We start from the raw sequence: 19,647 nt of genomic DNA, 5'->3' as shown, positions 1-19,647 counted from the left end.
ACATCTCTTCTTCAGTGTAGATATAAAAATTATTAGAATAAGAAGGATAAAAACAAAATAATTTTTTTGTTTTATTTAGTGCTTTCTATATTGATTTAAAATTTCTTTATTCAATACTTTCATAGTTTTCTCTAGAAAAATCATAAAATAAATACATAAAAAGATATATGAAAATGTATTGTAGTGAAGAGATCATTCTTATGGTTCTTTTCTTGGAACCATATGAGATTTCTAAAGGGTAAGCTATAAGGGAGCATTATATTTTTTTCAATGGACCTAGTTACTTCCAAATAAATCATTAAGAATCTTCAAACATTAATTAGTCAAGAAAAAACTTTAGAACTATAAATAAAATATTTTTTATTCATCTTTAAGAAGCAACTTAATTCTGATTAAAAACAATATTTTATGTTTGTATGAAAAAGATTCCCTATCTATTTACTTTTATAGAATAAAAAAATCATGTTATTTGTTGTTTATATTTATTTTATTGTTTCAATTATTTTTTAGAAAAGACAAAAAAACTTTATATCCAAAATATTTTGATTAATGACATTTAATTATATTTTTATAATAAATTAATTGGAGTGATCTAATCAATATAATATAATTAATTAATTATTGCTTATGAGTTATACCATTTAATTAGTTTATTTATTCATTTATCATAAACTAACAAAATCAAAACTAAAAGACAATATTATCCTTGCAAGAAGCATCACGTATATGTATATGTATGTATGTAAGCGTACGTGCACACACAAACACAAGTGCAATATTTGGTTTCATTAGATTGCAATAGCAAGTCAAGATCATGACCCATTCTACATGGGTGTGCTCTTACATAGGTTGGTACACAATACATTTAGTTGTGTTGATATAAAGGCACTAAAAATGACTAAATTTGTGTTGGTTTTAATGGGTTAGGAAAACCAAACACATTTTACTCTCAATAATTTATTGCAATCAATTTTTGTTTAGAAATTCAAGGGCTTAGTGTTGCCAAAAAGCCAAGAGATTGTGTGCTCCATGTCATGCTTTCTAAACTTGAAGTCCCTACCACTTTTCCAAATATAATACTATCATTCATTGAGGGTACTATGGAATCCTAGATAAAGGCTTACATGAAGCCTTTCAAGTGTTTTCAAGGATCTCTTGGCCATTTTAAGATAACACAAGTAGTTATTCAAATTTTGCATGGACTTAGCCACAATGCTAAAAAACTCGTGGTCTCCCACAAACATGAGAAACTAAAGGTTAAAAAATCATTCTCTTTTTTCATATGGATAGAGGACGTTCTTAGTTGTTCTTCTGATCGATCAAAGACAATTCTTATTTGTGCTTCTAAACGATCAAAGGCAATTCTTGTCATTCAATTTAAATACTTGGAAGATTGCAAATCCAAATCTTTGTCTAAATAAGGGGAGGAGACAAGAGGATTAATGAGAAAAATTGGTGGTTTGGTGCATGAATAGGCAAAGTCTTTTCTTCTAAAAGTATTGGGTTGGGTGAAGTTGACAATCTTTTTTCAATATTTCTAATTTCCGATCTCTATTTTTAAAATTTTTAATTCATTTTTATTTGCTAAGACATTATATTTTATATTTCTATTTTTCATTTACACAACTTAATTTAATTACCCAAATCATATTAATTCAAACAAACAATTTTAATTCAATGTAATTCTAATTACATATGATTGAGTTACATCTTTTACTTTCTTCTTTAAAAACCAATCTTTTATCTATTAAAAAATAATAAACTTTAAATCAAACAAATTACAAAATATAAAAATTTAATTTCCCACCTAACATTCCATTTTATTTATAAAATTGTTATACATAGAGTTTATAATACTAGAAACTTCTTCACATCTACCATTTCCTCTAATTAAACTACTGAATATCCTCCTCAACTTGGTAAAAAAAAAATCATTTCACTCATAAATATTATTCAAAACAATAAAAAAAAACTTATTTTAAATTTAGAAAATCAATTATACCTACATATAACGTAACATAATTCTCTAATAATTTCATTTCTATCCAATCACATGACTTACAACCTAATTAAAACAATAAAAAACAGTGCTAACAGAATATACAAAATGTATATACACCCTTTCAATCCTACAAAAGTGTCTTTTCTTATGTTGTGATGCAAAGGCGAAGATGGATGGATGGATACACATTAGACAATGCCCCAAATCACGTTCTACTGATCGTTAGTCTCCAGCAATTTAAATACGTAAAAGTCCAACGGACCATGCCGACTTTTGCAGGGCGACAGCTCAGATCTATTCCTGAAAGTATGGAAGCAACGTGCGTCGTCGATGTGGGGGCAACTTCAAAGCTCATCTTTTAATGTAATCTAGAGGGAAAAGAAAAAAAAAAAAAGGCGAATGTTGCATGTTCCCTTTGACGTGGACTAATTAAAAAGCTTGACGTGCAGCTGAACCCATCGCTTACCAACTTATCAGAATTTGTTTATTAAAGACAATTCTCAGACTGAGGTAATTTCAAGTTTGTATGGACCAAAATGGAGGTAAGGATTAGACAGAGTCAAATGAGAGGCAGTAAATCAAAATTAACAGAGAGGAGAGAGAAAATGGGAGAATAATAGTGTGGGTCTGAGAAATAATAAGGGATCTGAAACAGCAGAATGGTGGATCAGAGCTCATTAGCAAGGGGCAGATCGTTTACATAATGTCAAAAGTTACTGCTTTTTGTTTTTTTGAATCGTTACGTAATGTGGAAGCTTGTAAAATAGTTCAGGTAAGTACAGGGGGAGTAGTTTTTAAGCGCAGCGAGGGTTTAAGAAGTTAGATTGATTTGAGTGAGAAGGGGAGCAAATTGCGCGCAGGAGATATCAATCGGGAAGGTGTTTTGGTTGCGGACGGGAAAAGTGGCTTTTCCGGCGTCTGCATCGTATTTAATGGTGGGATTTGCGAGTACGAGGCGTGAAGTTTGAAGTTTTATGCGGGGTGTTGTGTATTTGAAGTGGAAATAATGAAGGTGGACACGCGCCTGGACTATGCTGCTTTCCAGCTCTCGCCCAAGCGTACCAGGTGAGTGTTGTTAAAATTCCCGATAAGTTAGGCTCCGTGTCGAAATTTTGGAGGATCTTAGCTGCGAGATCCAGACTGGAAAGGAGTGCTGCAATTAGGACAATGTGGATGCTTTAGATTTAGTATTTTGGCTAAATTTAGATTGCAGGGCTTAGACGTTGGAGTGTTTGGAAAGTTTCTATTTTTGGAATCAATCATGCTGAGCTTCGAACCTGTGACGAGCAGGTGCGAGCTGTTCGTTTCAGGTGGAGGAGAAACGGAAAAGCTTGCGTCGGGGCTTTTGAAACCATTCTCTACTCATTTGCGGGCGGCTGAAGAACAGGCTGGCAGAGCAGGGCATTTAATTAAGCTCGAAGTTCCTGAATATGAAAATGGAGAAGCCTCCTGGTTCACTAAAGGCACTTTGGAAAGGTGACTTTTACCAAAACACAAATACTTGCTAATGGATCCTTTTAGTAACAAGCCAAATATTAGTATACTTGTTATAGAATCCCTAATTTTAGGACAATTTGGATAAATTCGTGGCTGGATTAAAATGGATAGAAACGTAGCATTGCGTTCTGGAAATGCTATTCATTTTACTAATTTTTGGGGTCGATCGTGATGTTTTGGCCAGGTTTGTCCGGTTTGTTAGCACTCCTGAAGTGTTGGAGCTGGTCAACACTGTGGACACCGAGATGTCGCAACTGGAGGCTGCTCGAAACTTCCAGTTTAGCCTCTATTCTCAGGTGGGAAAGTCAGAAGCTTTCTGTTTTTTGTTCGATCTGTGTAGTAGCGTCTAAAATATTGAGAAATGACAGGCCTGCTTTTGTTTGGTTTCACACAGGGCACTAGCGAACAGGCTTCAGGATCAGGTATATTGGAATCTTGATCTTCCTATCCAGCGGTCACTAAGATTTTTGGCACAAATGTTTTAGTATCTCAATCAATGTGTATATTGAACCAGATTACAGCGCTATTCACAAATCATTGTTGTGCAATATGCTATTATTCCAGTAATTGAATCATTTTCCTGTATGCTTTATCTTGATTGCTTTACAGTTTGCAGTCACAATTATGTAAGTTTGTCAAATTTTTACGAAGCTCATCTGCACATTTCCGATCTCTCCACCTTGACAGTGTCATTGACTTAGAAACCACTGCTTTACCTGGTGCTCACCTTGCAATTCATTTTTAACTTCCTGTCCAAGAGAAAATAATTCACGGCATCTGAGATTGTTGTTTATACATGTTTCATATTTTGAAATAAAGAAGAACATTATATTGATGCCTATCTACGATTGAAGAAAATAAATGGGATTGGAAAGTACAATAAGTTCCGGTATCTAGTAGTTATGTTCAAAATAGCTCCACTACCTAATAGAGCAACTACCATGAAGGAAAAAGCATAATGAGAGAGGGTCACAGACAGTCTGGAAATGATACATTCCATAGGATCCAATTTCAAATCCAAGAAACTATGTGAAAGGAAGGTTCCCAGTTGAAACCACGAGATGGGTGTAGTTTAAATCAAAGTCAAGGGCTGAAGAGGGAACAACAGCATTAGCGATGTCCAAGGAAAATGAGGCAATCCAGTTTTGGCTTATGTTCATACGAGAATGGCTTGGGCTAAAAGAGCTTGGCTGAACTATTCTAGGAGGAAGCAGGATACTACCCGCAAAACCTCTCTCCTAACATGCATGGTGGACAAGTCTTTAGAAGTTGGGTAAAATAAAAAAAATGGTAACACATGCATATGTGACATGCGTATTGTCTGTAAAACTCTAGCAAACTAATAGAAAAATACCAAAATGGTTGTGAGAAAGAAAATCATCAATCTCTTGAAGCCTGATCATTTCTATGTACATATAGTGAAAAGTCTGTGTGAAGGGTCAAAGGATGGAACATTCCAAGAAAGAAAATATTCACTTTCCCTTTTGTGTCTCAATACAGTATCTTTAAGGCTTATAGTTGACACACTCATAGTTGAACTCGCCTAGAACATTTCATAAACAAACATATATCATGACATCTTACATTATATCGCAGACACTCTTCTCTACTGGGAAACACTTGCAACAGTGAGTTTGAAGTACTTTACAAATACCGTTGTGCTGATAATTCCTGTTCATCTCTGTCTAACTAGATTCTTCAAGTCACATGCAGTATGTGCCTGTACATATCTCTCAAGTATCAAGATATGCCAGCTTGATAGTACTGGAATACATTTACTGATATACATATTTGTGTACTGTGAAGACACATGACCCTTCTTAATATACTCTGCATGGATTCCAGTTTCTTGTAAGTTGTAACTTGATTCCTGAAAATTCATGCAGAGAGATTGGACTCTCCGGATTGATTTGATAAATGAATTGTATGCTTAGCTATGCTGTAATGATCCTTTTGACACTCTAAACTAAAATAGACAAAGATATTTACAGTACATGCATTTCAAGAAGATTGCCATTTTACTGGATCATTGTCACTTTGCAAAAGTACAAAAGGAAAATTTTGAATGGTATATATCTGTCCTAGACTTACTGGAACAGCCCAAGCTCTGAGGTGAGCCACTCCCAACTGGTGAAGACAATCAATCTTTAGGACAAACTGCTACAACATTCTGAATGTCTGGTTTCCAACTCTCGAAATGATTATTCTCAACACTTTATAAAGAAAGGGAGTTAAAGGGAGAAGAGGAGGTCAGCTCCCAGTAGTCTTTACTAATTTTCCAGTCACCTTTTGTTAGTATGCATAATTAAAATTCTACCTGCATATTTAACTATTTGCCAATTTAAGTAAGTCTCTAACTAGACCTGTAAAATTTTGCTGAGTAATTTCTTTCTAAAACTATCTATTTCTATCCAAGAATGTAATCATAATTTCTTTCTTTTTTTATTTTATTCCCCTGATGCACGTGGGCTTATTAGTTATTGCAGTCACATTACAGCCTATGAAATATTTGTAACTGGCCATGCTTATGAAGACGCCACATCTTTCAGTTTTATAAATGAGAAAACAATAACATTTCTTAATCAGTTCTGCCCTTAGTGTTGCATCCTCTATGTGTTAGTCTTCTATATATTTAGAAAATTTTCACAATCTGAATTTTATCGTTTGCATGTATATGGATTTGAAAAATTGCATTTCATGCTTAATTGTTGCTTGATAGTATTTGAATCTATTCGGAAATCATTGTCCATATTTTTTGATAAAAGTTCTAGTTTTACCCAAGTATTTTGACAATATCTTAGTGACTCCTTAATTTGCTCTTGCAATCACAGACTAAATGGAACGGCTACCTGAATTGTAACATTCTACCAATGCCATCTCTTAGGCAAAGAGAAAATCTTATTACAGTCCCATGTATCACTGCTGGCTAACTTGTTATACGTGACCTACCAGCCTAAAATCTCTCAGATGGTTCTCTCATTGCTTGAAAAATCTGAACTGCTTCAGAAGGAAATCAAATGCATCTCGAGTAATTACTAATTTCTACATGTTTTGTAGTGCAACACATTATCAAGGTGCTGATGCTTGTGCTTCATAGAGGAACAATAATTTGTTTTCTTGCTTATATATAAAATTCATTATTCTCCTCTTAGAAATCAACCTATGAGTTTACTGTTAATTTTTCTCTAGATGGAATCAAACTTTTAGGTATAAGAAAGAAGACTATGCACCATGTGCCATTCCATTCAGATGGCCTTCAATACCAGCATTCACCAAGAGAAAAGAGTAGGGCGTTTTGGACCAACACTGAACCTGCAACTTTGGCTCCTGAATTCATAGAACATTAAGTCATTAGCGTCAACTGAATTTTGTTCATTTATTTTGATCTCCATCCTTTTCCTTCCAGGTATTATATGAAACTAAACATCATGAAGCATATAAATCTATTAGTTGTCATGTTAGGCTTGTTTGTTTTTTATCTTAGTGTTTTCATTCTTTCCTATCCAGGTTTATTTCTGAAATGACCAGGATAGTTTTCTGCATGGTATTTCACATAGATGAAGGGACTGATTTAATGAAAGAATCTTCCTAAGCAGATATGAAAGGTTTTAGAGCCATTGTTTAGTGGATACCTTGCCATTTTAAAATTTTTTGTGACTTTCATTTTCCTTCAAATCTTCTTAGAGGCAATTTTGGTAATAAGAAAATCTTTTTGGTAATAAGAAAATCTAATAGTTGGTGAGATGGTGCTTATAAGTCAAAGTTGCATGGACATGGATACAGATGCAAATACAGATATGGTATTGGATATGGATATGGCCATTTTTTAAGACCTCCAATATGGATACGGCTAGATATGACATTCATTAAAAACAAATACACATATATTTAACACAATTTTCTAAGCTATTAGAGGAGATTTTCATTACTTCAAAAGCAATAGTCACATAATTGCTATGTAAATAATTATAAGTTGATTTATCAATTTACAATATGCAAAAATAGTAGAGTTGCATTGGAACAAAAAAAATGGGTTGCTGAAATACAAAAGCATTTCATTTGTCTTTCACATTTGGTGTAGGTTTTGTTTATACCAATTTTTTTTTTTAAAATTGCATGAATGGAGATTTTTAAATGAAATTTAGGAAGATTTATGTCAAATTTAAAAAAAAATCAAATCACATAGTATTTGGCATGTTTGGAAAATCAAGTTTCTTTGGGCATGTGTGGGTACAGTATCCGACTTGTATTCGGGCTGTATCGGATAGGTATCTGTTTCGGACATAGGGATATGTGTGCCCAAAGAGGGACAGAGGAGTATCTGGCTACTTTGTTATAAATTTGTTAGGACAGGGATGCTCCAATAAGAGGGGCCTGACAAGCCATTCAGTGGCCTAGAATAGGGACAATCAAATCCCATGTCCATGAGAGCATAATCATTTCATGTATCATTTACTGGCAATTATCAGTGTTTTCTGCTGGGTGGGATTCCTAGTGAAGAGCTATGATGTCATGAACATTATGGACTAATATTCATCTCATTTACCTAGTGACAGTACAGTGGCTTTTGTAGGCATCAAGGACTTCTATTGTCACTTTCTTCTCATGTGGGAGAAAAAAATCATAATATTTATTACTTCTTTTAATCTGAATGCTATAGAGACAGTGAAATGAAACTAATATTCGACTCAATGGATATCTCCAGAAGAAAGGTTTCACAGTACTTTTTTGCATGCTATTCAATGGGTTGTAATATATCAAAAGGTTCAAGTTTCTAATAAATTTAATTGGCAATTGCATTCTCTTAAACATACTTGTCATTGACAGGCAAAACTGACTAAAATTTGGTCAAATTTGTGACTTACTCAATTTGCTGTTTTAAGTGAGTGAGATGTTAATTCTCGTTGAGCTTTGGATCAAATTTGCCATTAACTGAGAAGTTTTTCCTAATCATGAATCATATTCAGGAAAACAAATTAAGCTTGGAATGCTTTACAAGGTATTTCCATGGCCATACTTGTTGAAGTATTATGAGTTAATACTAAAAAGTGGAAGCAAGGAAAAAAACCTAGCACGTGCTTACATTGTAGGGCTATGTAGGGTTTGGATACAAGTTACTAAATGTAGAGTGCCATGACTTGGGTAAACTGGCATAGGGAAATTGTGTACCGCGGATACATATAGGCCATAGGTATATATTCCCACGTGTTGGAAGAAATAAATATATTTGGGAATGATTCTTCAGTAATGAAAATTAATCTATACTGTGCAAAAATGGTCTCTGCTATGCAGGAAAGTCTCTTTGGAATGAGTTTGTGATAGCTTCTTTTAGGCAGGATGGTATGCTTCTATATTATGTGCGGATGGGTTTTTTTGAACGCATTCATTATTTTTAATTTTAATGTGATGTCAGTGTCATTTTGGGTGAGAATTACCCTAAAATCAGTGTGCATTCCAACCACATCTTAGATGGGAATAGTTGTAATTGGAATTTGTACCCACACGCTAGGTGCACGCATGTGCATATATGCATTAGTGGAGGAAATATGACCATGGAAGAGTACAATTAGTATATATGGAGCTCCTTTGGCATGCTAATTATATTAGATAATTGGAGTGATTATATGGTAAAGTATGTTCTATTATACTAGTGATTGTACAGTGAAATTTGGTTATCTTCTTTGTGGGTTGCATTGGAACCATGGTGATTAGATTCCACTCCACAAGCTCTGGGCACTTGATGATGCCATCTGGAAGGACAAGCTTCAATGAGATCTTAAAAAAGTGGCTAACAGAAAAATTTAGAAAATAAAGGGACTATAAAGGTAAGATGTTTTCCAGAGAACATGATATGTCTAAGAATCAGCAACACACTGCTGTAGTAGAAAGCTTGGGCTCCAAGTCAAGGATAGAGAAAGAAGCCTGGAGGAGGATGTTATAACTTTGAAGGGTATTGCTTGAAGAACACAGCAAAAGTAGAAGGTCTGTACTGTATCTGATGCGGCTATTGCATTGCAAGTAATATAGTATGTGCTAGAAGTTTGGGAGTTGGATTCTCAGTCTGCCAAGGCTATTGCTTTGCATATTGAAGTGACCAAGGCTGATAAGCCAATTAGTCACCCACATGCTAGGTCGGTCCTAGAAGGAATCCGAACTAGCTACTAACATTAACAGGTTTGATCCTACAACATCAGATTTTGGGGACCTATGTTTTACTGAACTGAATAATGAGCGCTTTTTAAGAGAAAAAAATTTGTTTGTTTGAGCAATTCACAGGCCCAACTTATTCATCAAAATTGTTTTGAGTTCCGGGCATTATCAAATGCCCAATCAAAGACAAAGACACATATAATGAACAGGACAAGTTTGTATTATGCTCTTTGGATTGACCATTTCCCTACAATATTTATGTCTTTGATGAGTATTTTATCCCGAAATTACTTGGATAAGGTTGTGTTAGCTTTCTTGGACGTCATTTTATCATACTGCAATGTCTTTGATGAAAATTGATTACGGTATTTAAAAAGTACTCCGATAAAATTGTGCCCATTTTCTTGGACAGTGTGTTTCTATATTGCGAGTCTAATAGGAAGCATGGATAATCAATAAGAAAGACATTGTATATTTTGAGCTATTATTGAATTTACACAGTCAAGCAAGTGCAAGCTCTTCAAGGATATTTGGTATCTGGGGCATATTGTTGTGGACGATGGAATGTCAATGGACCCATAGGAGGTCAGAGTGAATGAAAAGGTGGTGTAGAATTTAAAGGATTTACTGTCAGTTACTGTTTGAGGCTTGTAGAAGTCTTTTCTCTTGTCACACCTTCAACCACCATATTATACTGGAAGACAAGAAGTTTTTCTTGGATAAACCACTGTAAAGAAGTCTGTAAATGATTAAGTGTTAGTTAATTTATCCGCTAGTTTTTCATCAAAATTGAGGAATGTTTTGTGGTGTGCATCACTGCTAGTCTTGAAGGTATAAGAATGTCAAACCTCAAATAGAAATGTCATCTTTTTTCAGTTTATTAGCATTGAGGCCTTAAGCAAACTTACCCCATCCATGGTTTGAAGTCTGTTGCAATAATGCATGCTTTGAAATTGTGGTGATAACATGCTTGAAAGAATATTGTGTTGATGATAGACCATGTCAGTCTTAACTTTAAGTATGTATGTTTGGATAAACACTCAGGCATACACTTGAGCTTCTGCAGGCCATCACTCAAGAATTTTTGGAGAACAAAAAAACATTGTGGTCTGTCCTGTGCATCTTTAACTCTCTTGGATCATCATCGCATGTACATACTGAACTTTAAGTATGTATGTTTGGATAAACACTCAGGCACACACTTGAGCTTCTGCAGGCCATCACTCAAGAATTTTTGGAGAATAAAAAAACATTGTGGTCTGTCCTGTGCATCTTTAACTCTCTTGGATCATCATCACATGTACATACTGAAATATACGTCACTTTTTCGTAATATAATTTTAAATGGTTGAATCCTTGAAATTAAGGCTTTTCTTTTGAAACCTTTTCAGTATATGCGCATGTGTGTCTAAACGCCATCATTCTACAACCCTACTTTCTTTGCATGACAATCTGTTCAAATTTGTTTATTTTGAAGTCTTTCTGACATGCTTTCGTAAAGCTCATAAATTCTTAGTTATAAGTGGAGTGTATTGTGTGACTTTACATGCATGGTCAAGGGTCTACTTTGAGCTATTCTGAAATTTAACAGAAAACTTTCTTGAATATGCCTGTTCCTAGCAAGTGACCACAAAAACATGGAAGGTGGTATCATGCCAGCAGGCTAGAGTCATAAACATTGAGGAACATCTATCTAATCGGTAAAGAATCTTTGTGTCAACCTTGATAAAATTGGCAGCAGTTTAGGTAGGACCTTTTGTATTCATTATGTATGCTAGTTGTTTATCCCAGATTAACTTGAATAGATAGTGGAACTGTAAGCCAACCATATTTTATGTAGAACAAGTAGCTAAGTTGCTCCAATTTCTCCTCTTGTAAATAAGCAATTTAGGTTTATAATGGAAAATTTAGCTATTTTAAACTATTGTAAAAGTGTAATCTTAGATTTTGGCAGATACCCTAGTAATATATTACTCTTTAAACTTTTGATGAAAATGGAGGACATATTGAAACTTGATACTTTTTAACTTTATTTTGTCAATGGCTTCTGCTTTTTCTCTTGATCCTAACCAGCCAGAAATGTATCAAATGAGTCCCAAACTGCCTTGCTCCACAAATTAAAATCTTGGCAAATTTAAGTCGTCAGTTAGAACACAGATCTTTGTAGACATTATATAGTTAACTGAAACTCAGCATATCAGCTCAAACACTGAGTTCTTATGTTTACTGGTCAAGTCCCATTAAGAAGTAGTTGTGGTGGTGTGCATGCTAAAGTTTTCAAGAACAGAAAATCTTTCAATGTTAGTGGATTTGGCAGAAAACATGTCAAATTACGCCTGTTTTCTCTCAGATTTGAGGAACTGGGAAATCTTTCAGCACATTTGATGTCTGGAACAAAGATACCTGGATGATTCCAACAAAGTCTCAAGAGTCAGGATCAGGACCTGCCTCTATTAACATCTTTTTGATTGCAAACTAAGTGGGGAGGAATTTTGTTTCATGATGAAAGATTTAAAAAAATGTCTCACTTGCATGGCTATACATCACGAATGTACTCTTTTCTAACTGCTGGTCTTGGTCTTTTAATCTTTGACTAGCAAGTTGTTTATCTTTTGAGTTCAGATTAGACCTCCACCATTTTTGACTTGGGTTTTTATATGTTTTAGCTAGTGTATCCTTTGCACTTGACATCTGAGTTTAGTCTTGAAAAATTGAAATCTGCTTGATTTCCAAAATTTAAATCTTGAGACTTGGTCAGACCTGCAGTAATCTATATGCACTTCTGGTAACCTAGCCACGATCAATTGGCATTTCTTTTTGGGTTCAAGTTCTCTAATTGTTGAACTGGTCTTAGTGGCATTTAAATATTTCATTTTGATAAGGGTGGTGGACATGCTAGTGAGTTATGCAGAGAATATACAAGATATGTATACAGGATTCTGGAAATATACAAGATATGCATACAGGATTCTGTAATTACACATGCCAAAACATTATTGCATCATGCACCAAAGATTTTGATGTTGACTATACTCTTTTTTGTTTGTTAACATGGACCGTCAAATATAATTTTATTTTAGAGGTATTTCATAATCATGTGGTTGCCTTACTGACTTGGAATTTTGTGTGCTATTGGAATAGATGCCAGTTCACTTGGAGCTGTCCCCAAGGTAGTTAGCAATTCAGTATGCTACCAACTAAAATGAATTCTGTTTTCAATTTATTCTACCAGAACTTAAGATAATATTAGTTTAGATCTCTGTTGATGTACTATGGAAGAGATCAATGATTACTCTAATTTCAGAAGTGATATCTTAATATAAATTTTGTGTCTGTCTTACAGTCAAGTGAAACAGATGCAGCTGATACATCAAAGTGAGTATTTTTCCTGTGCAAGAGGTGTCACTGTGTTGTGAAAAATGAATTTCTTTCTGTTCCTTCTCCACATTTCTCTTCCGTTCAAGCTAATTTTATCTGTAACTACATCTTGCTTTGTTAGGAGAGAATTGTTGAGAGCCATAGATGTGCGGCTTATTGCTTTGCAACAAGAATTAAGCATGGGTTTTGCTCGAGCTTTTGCTGCTGGTTTTGCAATAGAGCATATGGCTGATCTCATTGTATTTGCAGATCGCTTTGGAGCAAATCGTCTAAAGTAAGTTTAAATCTTTTCCCTCCTTGATGTATTCAAACTATAATTTTCGCTATGTGATATATGTGCTACACCCTGCATCTTAATAAGGCAGTTTTGCAGAGATGCCTGTGCCAAATTTATGATGCTCTGTCAAAAACGACATGATGTGTGCCAATGGCGAGATGATGGAGATGCCCACTCATCAGATTCTGATATGTCCATTGAAAACGGTACAGAGGGTGAGCATATGCTTGATTCTTCATCACATTTTTTAGTGAAGAAAGCTGATACACCCTATGGCCAGTGGTCTGATACCCGAGCTGCAGGTGGGAACTTTGTAGATAAAAGTCAAACTTTAGCTTCTACCACTCAGCAAGGCAATGAGCCATTGCATTTACGAGTGCAATCAGTAGACCGTTTTGAAAACATCTGTTCTGCTGGTGGGGTCAATCTCACAAACTGCCGGGGAAGCTTGCCAAACACCACAAGGAATTTATCTACAGAATCTGATGCCTTGAATAAATCCATTACCGAGAAAAGTCCCGAGTCTTCTAGAATGGTCCCAGATAAACGTAAACAAGCTGAAGTTGACACAAACAGACTGAGGTCTTGTTCCCCAGGCAGGAGATCCTCTTCCCCACCACAAAGAGTTCAAACAGGGAGAGTTGGACCAGGGATGACAAGAAGTAGTAGCAATGTGGATGACCAGTCTAGTAGAGGCAGATCTTTGAACAGGGAAAGTAGTGATAGTGATACTGAGAGTAATGGTTGTGACAAGCAAGAATCAGAGTCTATTCAGAAAACTCAGCCAGCCAGAAGGCTGAGTGTTCAAGACCGCATCAATCTGTTTGAAAGTAAACAGAAGGAACAACAAAGAGAATCAGGTGAAGCTATTAAAAAAGTTGTAAAGGTGGAAAATCGGAGGCTGTCGTCTGAAAGTGGCAATTCTATTTCTCTAACAGAGAAGGCTGTTCTCAGGAGATGGAGTGGAGCTAGTGATATGAGTGTTGAAGCACCTACCGCTCAGCAAACTAAGAGTGGAAATAATAATGAGGTTAAGGAATCAATGACTAGGAGTCATTCAGAAGTGTATGTTACTGCATCTGAAAATAGTGTGCATGCATTATCTTCTGAAAAGGATCAAGGGCAAATACAGGAGTTACCTCCTGAGAGTGATTTGGGGTCTTCAGCTAATGAGCAAGGCACGTTAGAAGGAAGAAAAAATACCAAGTTCAAATTATCATCTCCTCCCAGAGCAAGAGGACACCAGAGAGCATGGAGCTCTGCTTCAGATTATTCAGAATGCTTTAGTGACAATCAAACAACCAAATTTGGTAGTATTACTACTGAGGAACGGGTGGCTAATATTGCTAAACAACCTGCACCAGCCACACAATTTAAAGTGCAGTTAGCCTTGAACTCACAACCTTCTAAAATTGCTGGGCAGGGATCAGATATAACTCATGGTTCCATGAACATGATACAGACTACTGCTCCCTATGGATCAAAAATATATGAAAGTAGTGCAGATGCAAGTCAGATTGGGGCTACTAGGCAAGGATCAGATTTGGACAATGGTTTTTTTGACTCAAAACCCCATGGGGCTTCTAGGCAAAGATCAGATAAAATATATGGCTCCACAGACACAAACCAGCCCGGGTCTGGCAGACAAGGATCAGACAGAGCTGATAGTTCCCTGAATACAAACAAGTTTGGTATTGATGTTGATAGAGAAGGATTAGAACTTAGTAATGGTTCAACGAGCATGAGAAGATCTAGGGGTGAGGAACCATTACCTAGAGTCAAGCAGTCTAAAGGAAACCAGGAACTGAATGAAGAATTAAGGGAGAAAGCTAATCAATTGGAAGCAATTTTTGCTGCTCACAAGCTAAGGAGTCAAGCTGCTTTGGAGCATCCAGAAGATACAGAGATCACTAGAAAGAAAAGTTCCTCCCTAGCTGTCAAATTTGAAAAACCGACTACCCAACAGCAGATGTGTACATCACCAAGGGAATCAAAACTAGAAAGTGCAAAAATTACCAGTGGAGTGTCAGAGAGAACTTTCTCAACAACTCTTCACAATATCGGAAGAGAATCACTTGGCAGCTCATGGAGCAGTGCAGTAGACTTTGACAATACATTGATGAACTCAGCTGACCACAGTTACTTAAACAGTTCAGATAAAAAACCAGGCTTAAGTGATGGAGGCTGGTCCGAGGAATTCAGAGGGAAATTTTATGAAAGATATATGGAGAAGCGAGATGCAAAGCTTCGGGAAGAGTCAATCACCAAACGAGCTGAGAAGGAAGCCAAACTCAAAGCTATGCAAGAAGCTCTTGAACGTACAAAAGCTGAAATGATTGCCAGGAGTGCAAAATCCTTGGAAAAGCAAGATTCCATCATCCAGGCTAGAGCAAGAGCTGAAAAATTGAGGTCTTTCAATGCCCGATCATTGAAGAACAAGAAACAACAAGTAAGTTTAAGCTTCTTATCTTGTGGTATATCAGCCATTATTTGTTTACTTGTTGGGTACTGATGTTTTTCTCATGTATTTGTGTGTTATATGAACAGTTTGAAGCAGAACAAAGTGATGATGAAGAGTATTCTAATGATGTGAATGAGCAGGCATTTTACAAACAGGAAAAAAGTATTACATTTAACACTCCTAGTCCTTCTGATATGCTTTCTCCATTTTCATCAAAAGAATTGCCAAAATCTAGCTCTGCCAAGAAGCTTTCCTCAAATAAAGCTACGCCTTATACAACACAACGTGGTTCCTTGACATCTCCCTCACCCAGGTCTTCCATACCTGTTAAAGTTCCAAGTGTTGGAAGTGCCTCTTCAGCCCGTCGCAGGGGCCATGAAAATCCTCTGGCTCAGTCTGTTCCTAACTTTGCTGATCTGAGAAAAGAGAATACAAAACCTTCTACTGGGCGGGCAGGTTTGAGCTCAAACTTGGGTGGTGCATCTCGTGGGCAGCCCAAGAGTGGTAGCCGTAAAAGTGGCAATGAAGACTTCTCTTATGAGATGAATGGGTCTTTGCCTCCTTCGCGGTCAACTAACAATAAGGAAGAGAAGCAACGTCGAAACCAGGCAATGAGGAAAAGCTGCACAAGTATGAGTGAGATAAAGGATTTATCTGACCCAACCTGTGAGGGAGTTGTATTGGCTCCACTGAAAGTTAGTAAAGAAGCATCTGAACCAGTCTTCTATGGTAAAAGCACAAGGAGAAACAATGGTGCTTCTTTAGAGGCTAAACCTTTTCTGCGTAAGGGAAATGGAATAGGCCCAGGTGCTGGGCCAGGCGTTGCCAAAATGAAAGCCACTCTGGCTGCTGAAAATATGAAAGGTACAGAGGATGAAGGTCAAGCTGAGATTCAAAATGGCGAGGAAATCATAGATGAATTTGGAAATGGGCAATCATTTGAAAGTCCTGAAGGCATTGCAGATGAAAATGATAAACATAAAGTTGATTTGGCGGATAACTCTGATGCTCAAGCTGATTCAGATACATCTCAGAATGAGGTACAAGGAAAAGAAGGTCTGAATCAAACATCTGATAGATCAGATGATGCAATATCTGATAATGAAGCATTATCCAGAACTCCTTCACAAGTGAATGGCACAAGTATTTTGGATTTTCATATGACATCTTTACCGGCTACAAGAAATTTAGTGCACAATGAAGAAATGGTTGAAAGTTCTGGGATGAGGTTGGGTCGTGCTGCATTGCTCCAGCAGAAGCATATCACAGGGTCTCCATCTATGCACATGGCCAGTTCTGCAACCCATTTCAGCCCTGCAACAATGGGACTGGACTCTCCAATGGAAAGCCCAGCCTCATGGAACTCTCATATGCATCATTCTCTCTCTCAAATGCTGGAAGCTTCTGATGTTGATGCATCTGCAGATTCGCCTATTGGAAGCCCTGCATCGTGGAATTCACATTCCCTTTCCCAGATGATGGAGACCTCTGACACTGATGCAGCCAGAACACGCAAAAAATGGGGCAGTGCTCAGAAGCCTGTTTTGCTTGCTTCTCAGCAATCCCACAAAGATGTTCCCAAGGGATTTAAGAGGCTCTTGAAATTTGGCAGGAAAAGCCGTGGTTCGGAAACGGTCCCAACAGATTGGGTTTCTGCATCGACTACATCTGAAGGGGATGATGACACAGAAGATACAAGGGATCTTGCTATCAGATCTGCAGATGATCTTATGCGAAAATCAAGGATGGGATTTGCACCAACACAACCCACATATGACAGGAATTATGATTTTGGAAGTGTAAGCGGGCCTGTAGAAAGTGATAGTTTCCATGACCAAGGTTCAAGTATGTATTTGTTCCTAAATAATAGCCATAAATGCTTAATATTGGAATTGATGGATAAATTCTGCTAATCCAAATGTTCACAATCAAAACCTTTACTGAAGGCAGGTTTATGTTTTTTTGCAGTTCAATCTCTTCGAAGTTCAATTCCAGCTCCCCCAGCAAATTTCAAATTAAGAGAGGACCACCTATCAGGAGGTAGCTCCATTAAAGGTGAATCTAATATCAGAGTATTCTAGGAGTTTGTTGAGGAAGCTAATAAGAGTTCTTTGTAATATTTTCCTGTTTTATTTGCCAATTACATAACAATGGTGTAACACTACTGTGTTTGCACAGCACCCCGGTCTTTCTTCTCACTGTCATCATTCAGAAGCAAAGGAAGCGATTCAAAGTCTAGGTGATCACTGTGATTTCTGGTCACCGAATGTTGCAGAGTATCTTAGATGAAGATTCTTAGTTCACAGTTCTGTTAAAGAATTTCTTTCAAGCTGTGGACATTTGGCATTGTCATTGCACATTCCACTGCCATTGTGAGGAGTAATCTTACAGTCAGAATCCTAATATCAAGGCAGTTAAGGTTTCTAGTGCCTAAACAGTTTTGAAGGCCTTACAATGAAACTTGTGTGGTCTGGACACAATTTCATTTTTGGTTACCATGAGTACAGAGAGTTCATTGTTAATCTCTATTTTGTATACTAAGTTGTTTCCCAGGAGTTCACATGTCAACAAAAGAGTTTATCAGATTCTAGTTATATCCTAAGCTGGTTTGATGATATTAGGATGTTTAAGGTTCCAGAATACTGTAATAAGCCTATGTAATCATCAGTCTGGAGTCATGGTAGGTCTATAAATGTAGTTAATAATATGCTATTTTTTCTATATTCAAATTGTAACTGCCAATTGGCAATTGTTCATCGTGAATTGTATGCCCTTTGGGTCATTTTAGAGAACAGGTAGGCAGCTTCCATAATTATTGTCAGTTATAATCTTACGATATATTATACCTACCAAAAGTCAAGCTGCCAATTGGCGGTTGTTATTTGTGATTTGTATTGCCATTGGCTCATTGTGCAGATACATTAGAGGTATTTTGGTATCCTGTATCATTGGTTCGATTGGTATTGATCATGTGAGCTACAAAAATAGCACGATCAAGCCTCGAACGTTATTGATCTCCAAGGCAATATGCCCAAAACATTTGATTTATTATTTAATCTGTGTTTGGTATTCTGTATCACTGGATTGGTAGGTATTGATCATGATGGCTACAAATACAGCAGGATCAAACCTCCAACACTATTGATCTCCCAAGCAATATGCCCAAAACATGTGATCATTATTTAATTTGTGTTTTTGGAATCTGTCTTTCTAAAATGCAGCCATCAAATTAACATTGCTAGTTTGTGGTTGTACTGAGCTTTATTTTACAAAATTCTTCAAGATATAGACTTGTTTCAAATACATCAGTTCGTTATTCTAACCTTTTAAACTTGCAAGATGACACCAACTATTGGGTTCAGAATGGAAATTTTGGCGGATTGTTTTTTCAGTTTGTGAGGGTGATTCGACTTATTAAATTCTATACATCATTCATATTTTCAATGAGAATTTAATAATTGAAATATGAAACAATAATACATCTTGAATGCATACTCTATCCAAACGGAGTCATATAAACCCCCATTAATTATGCTAGAGAAAATGGACCTAGGCAATCCCACTGAAATTGCTATTAAGAGATAATAAATAATAAGTAAAAGCTTCTTTATGACTGTTTCTTCCACCTGAACGAAGCAACCACCATAAAATTAGTCTATAAAAGGATAATACTACTCTCGGAAAATGTAGCACAAACTGGTTCCTTCACCTGAACGAAGCAACCAACATCAAATTAGTCTATAAAAGGATAATACTACTCTCGGAAAATGTAGCACAAACTATTGTCTAGTGCTGCTATAAGTGTTTCCTTGGTACTTAATATGAAACTGCAAATGATACCAAATTTATAATGTTTTATAATAAAAACGAGGTGTCCATGAA

The 19,647-nt window shown here is 36.3% G+C and overlaps 1 protein-coding gene across 2 annotated transcripts; it reads left to right on the top strand.

Moving 5' to 3' along the window:
* The first annotated feature begins 2,509 nt into the window (after positions 1–2,509).
* On the top strand, positions 2,510–18,968 carry LOC131034530 (uncharacterized). 2 transcript variants are annotated; one of them, XM_057966032.2, is made up of 12 exons: positions 2,510–3,067; positions 3,293–3,478; positions 3,684–3,795; positions 3,894–3,921; positions 12,791–12,819; positions 12,993–13,024; positions 13,149–13,301; positions 13,401–13,519; positions 13,607–15,753; positions 15,852–17,610; positions 17,734–17,820; positions 17,944–18,968. In XM_057966032.2, the coding sequence occupies exons 1-12, from the start codon at positions 3,009–3,011 to the stop codon at positions 18,006–18,008; spliced, it is 4,776 nt and encodes a 1,591-aa protein (XP_057822015.1). In that variant the 5' UTR covers positions 2,510–3,008; the 3' UTR covers positions 18,009–18,968. The 2 variants fall into 2 exon arrangements, with proteins under 2 accessions (XP_057822015.1, XP_057822014.1); XM_057966031.2 differs by having other exon boundaries at positions 13,401–15,753.
* Positions 18,969–19,647: the final 679 nt, after the last annotated feature.

This window comes from Cryptomeria japonica, chromosome 2, assembly GCF_030272615.1.
Source record: "Cryptomeria japonica chromosome 2, Sugi_1.0, whole genome shotgun sequence".
Taxonomy (NCBI): domain Eukaryota; kingdom Viridiplantae; phylum Streptophyta; class Pinopsida; order Cupressales; family Cupressaceae; genus Cryptomeria; species Cryptomeria japonica.
Note: the sequence above shows the minus strand (reverse complement) of the source record. Positions and strands in the feature narration are given on the sequence as shown.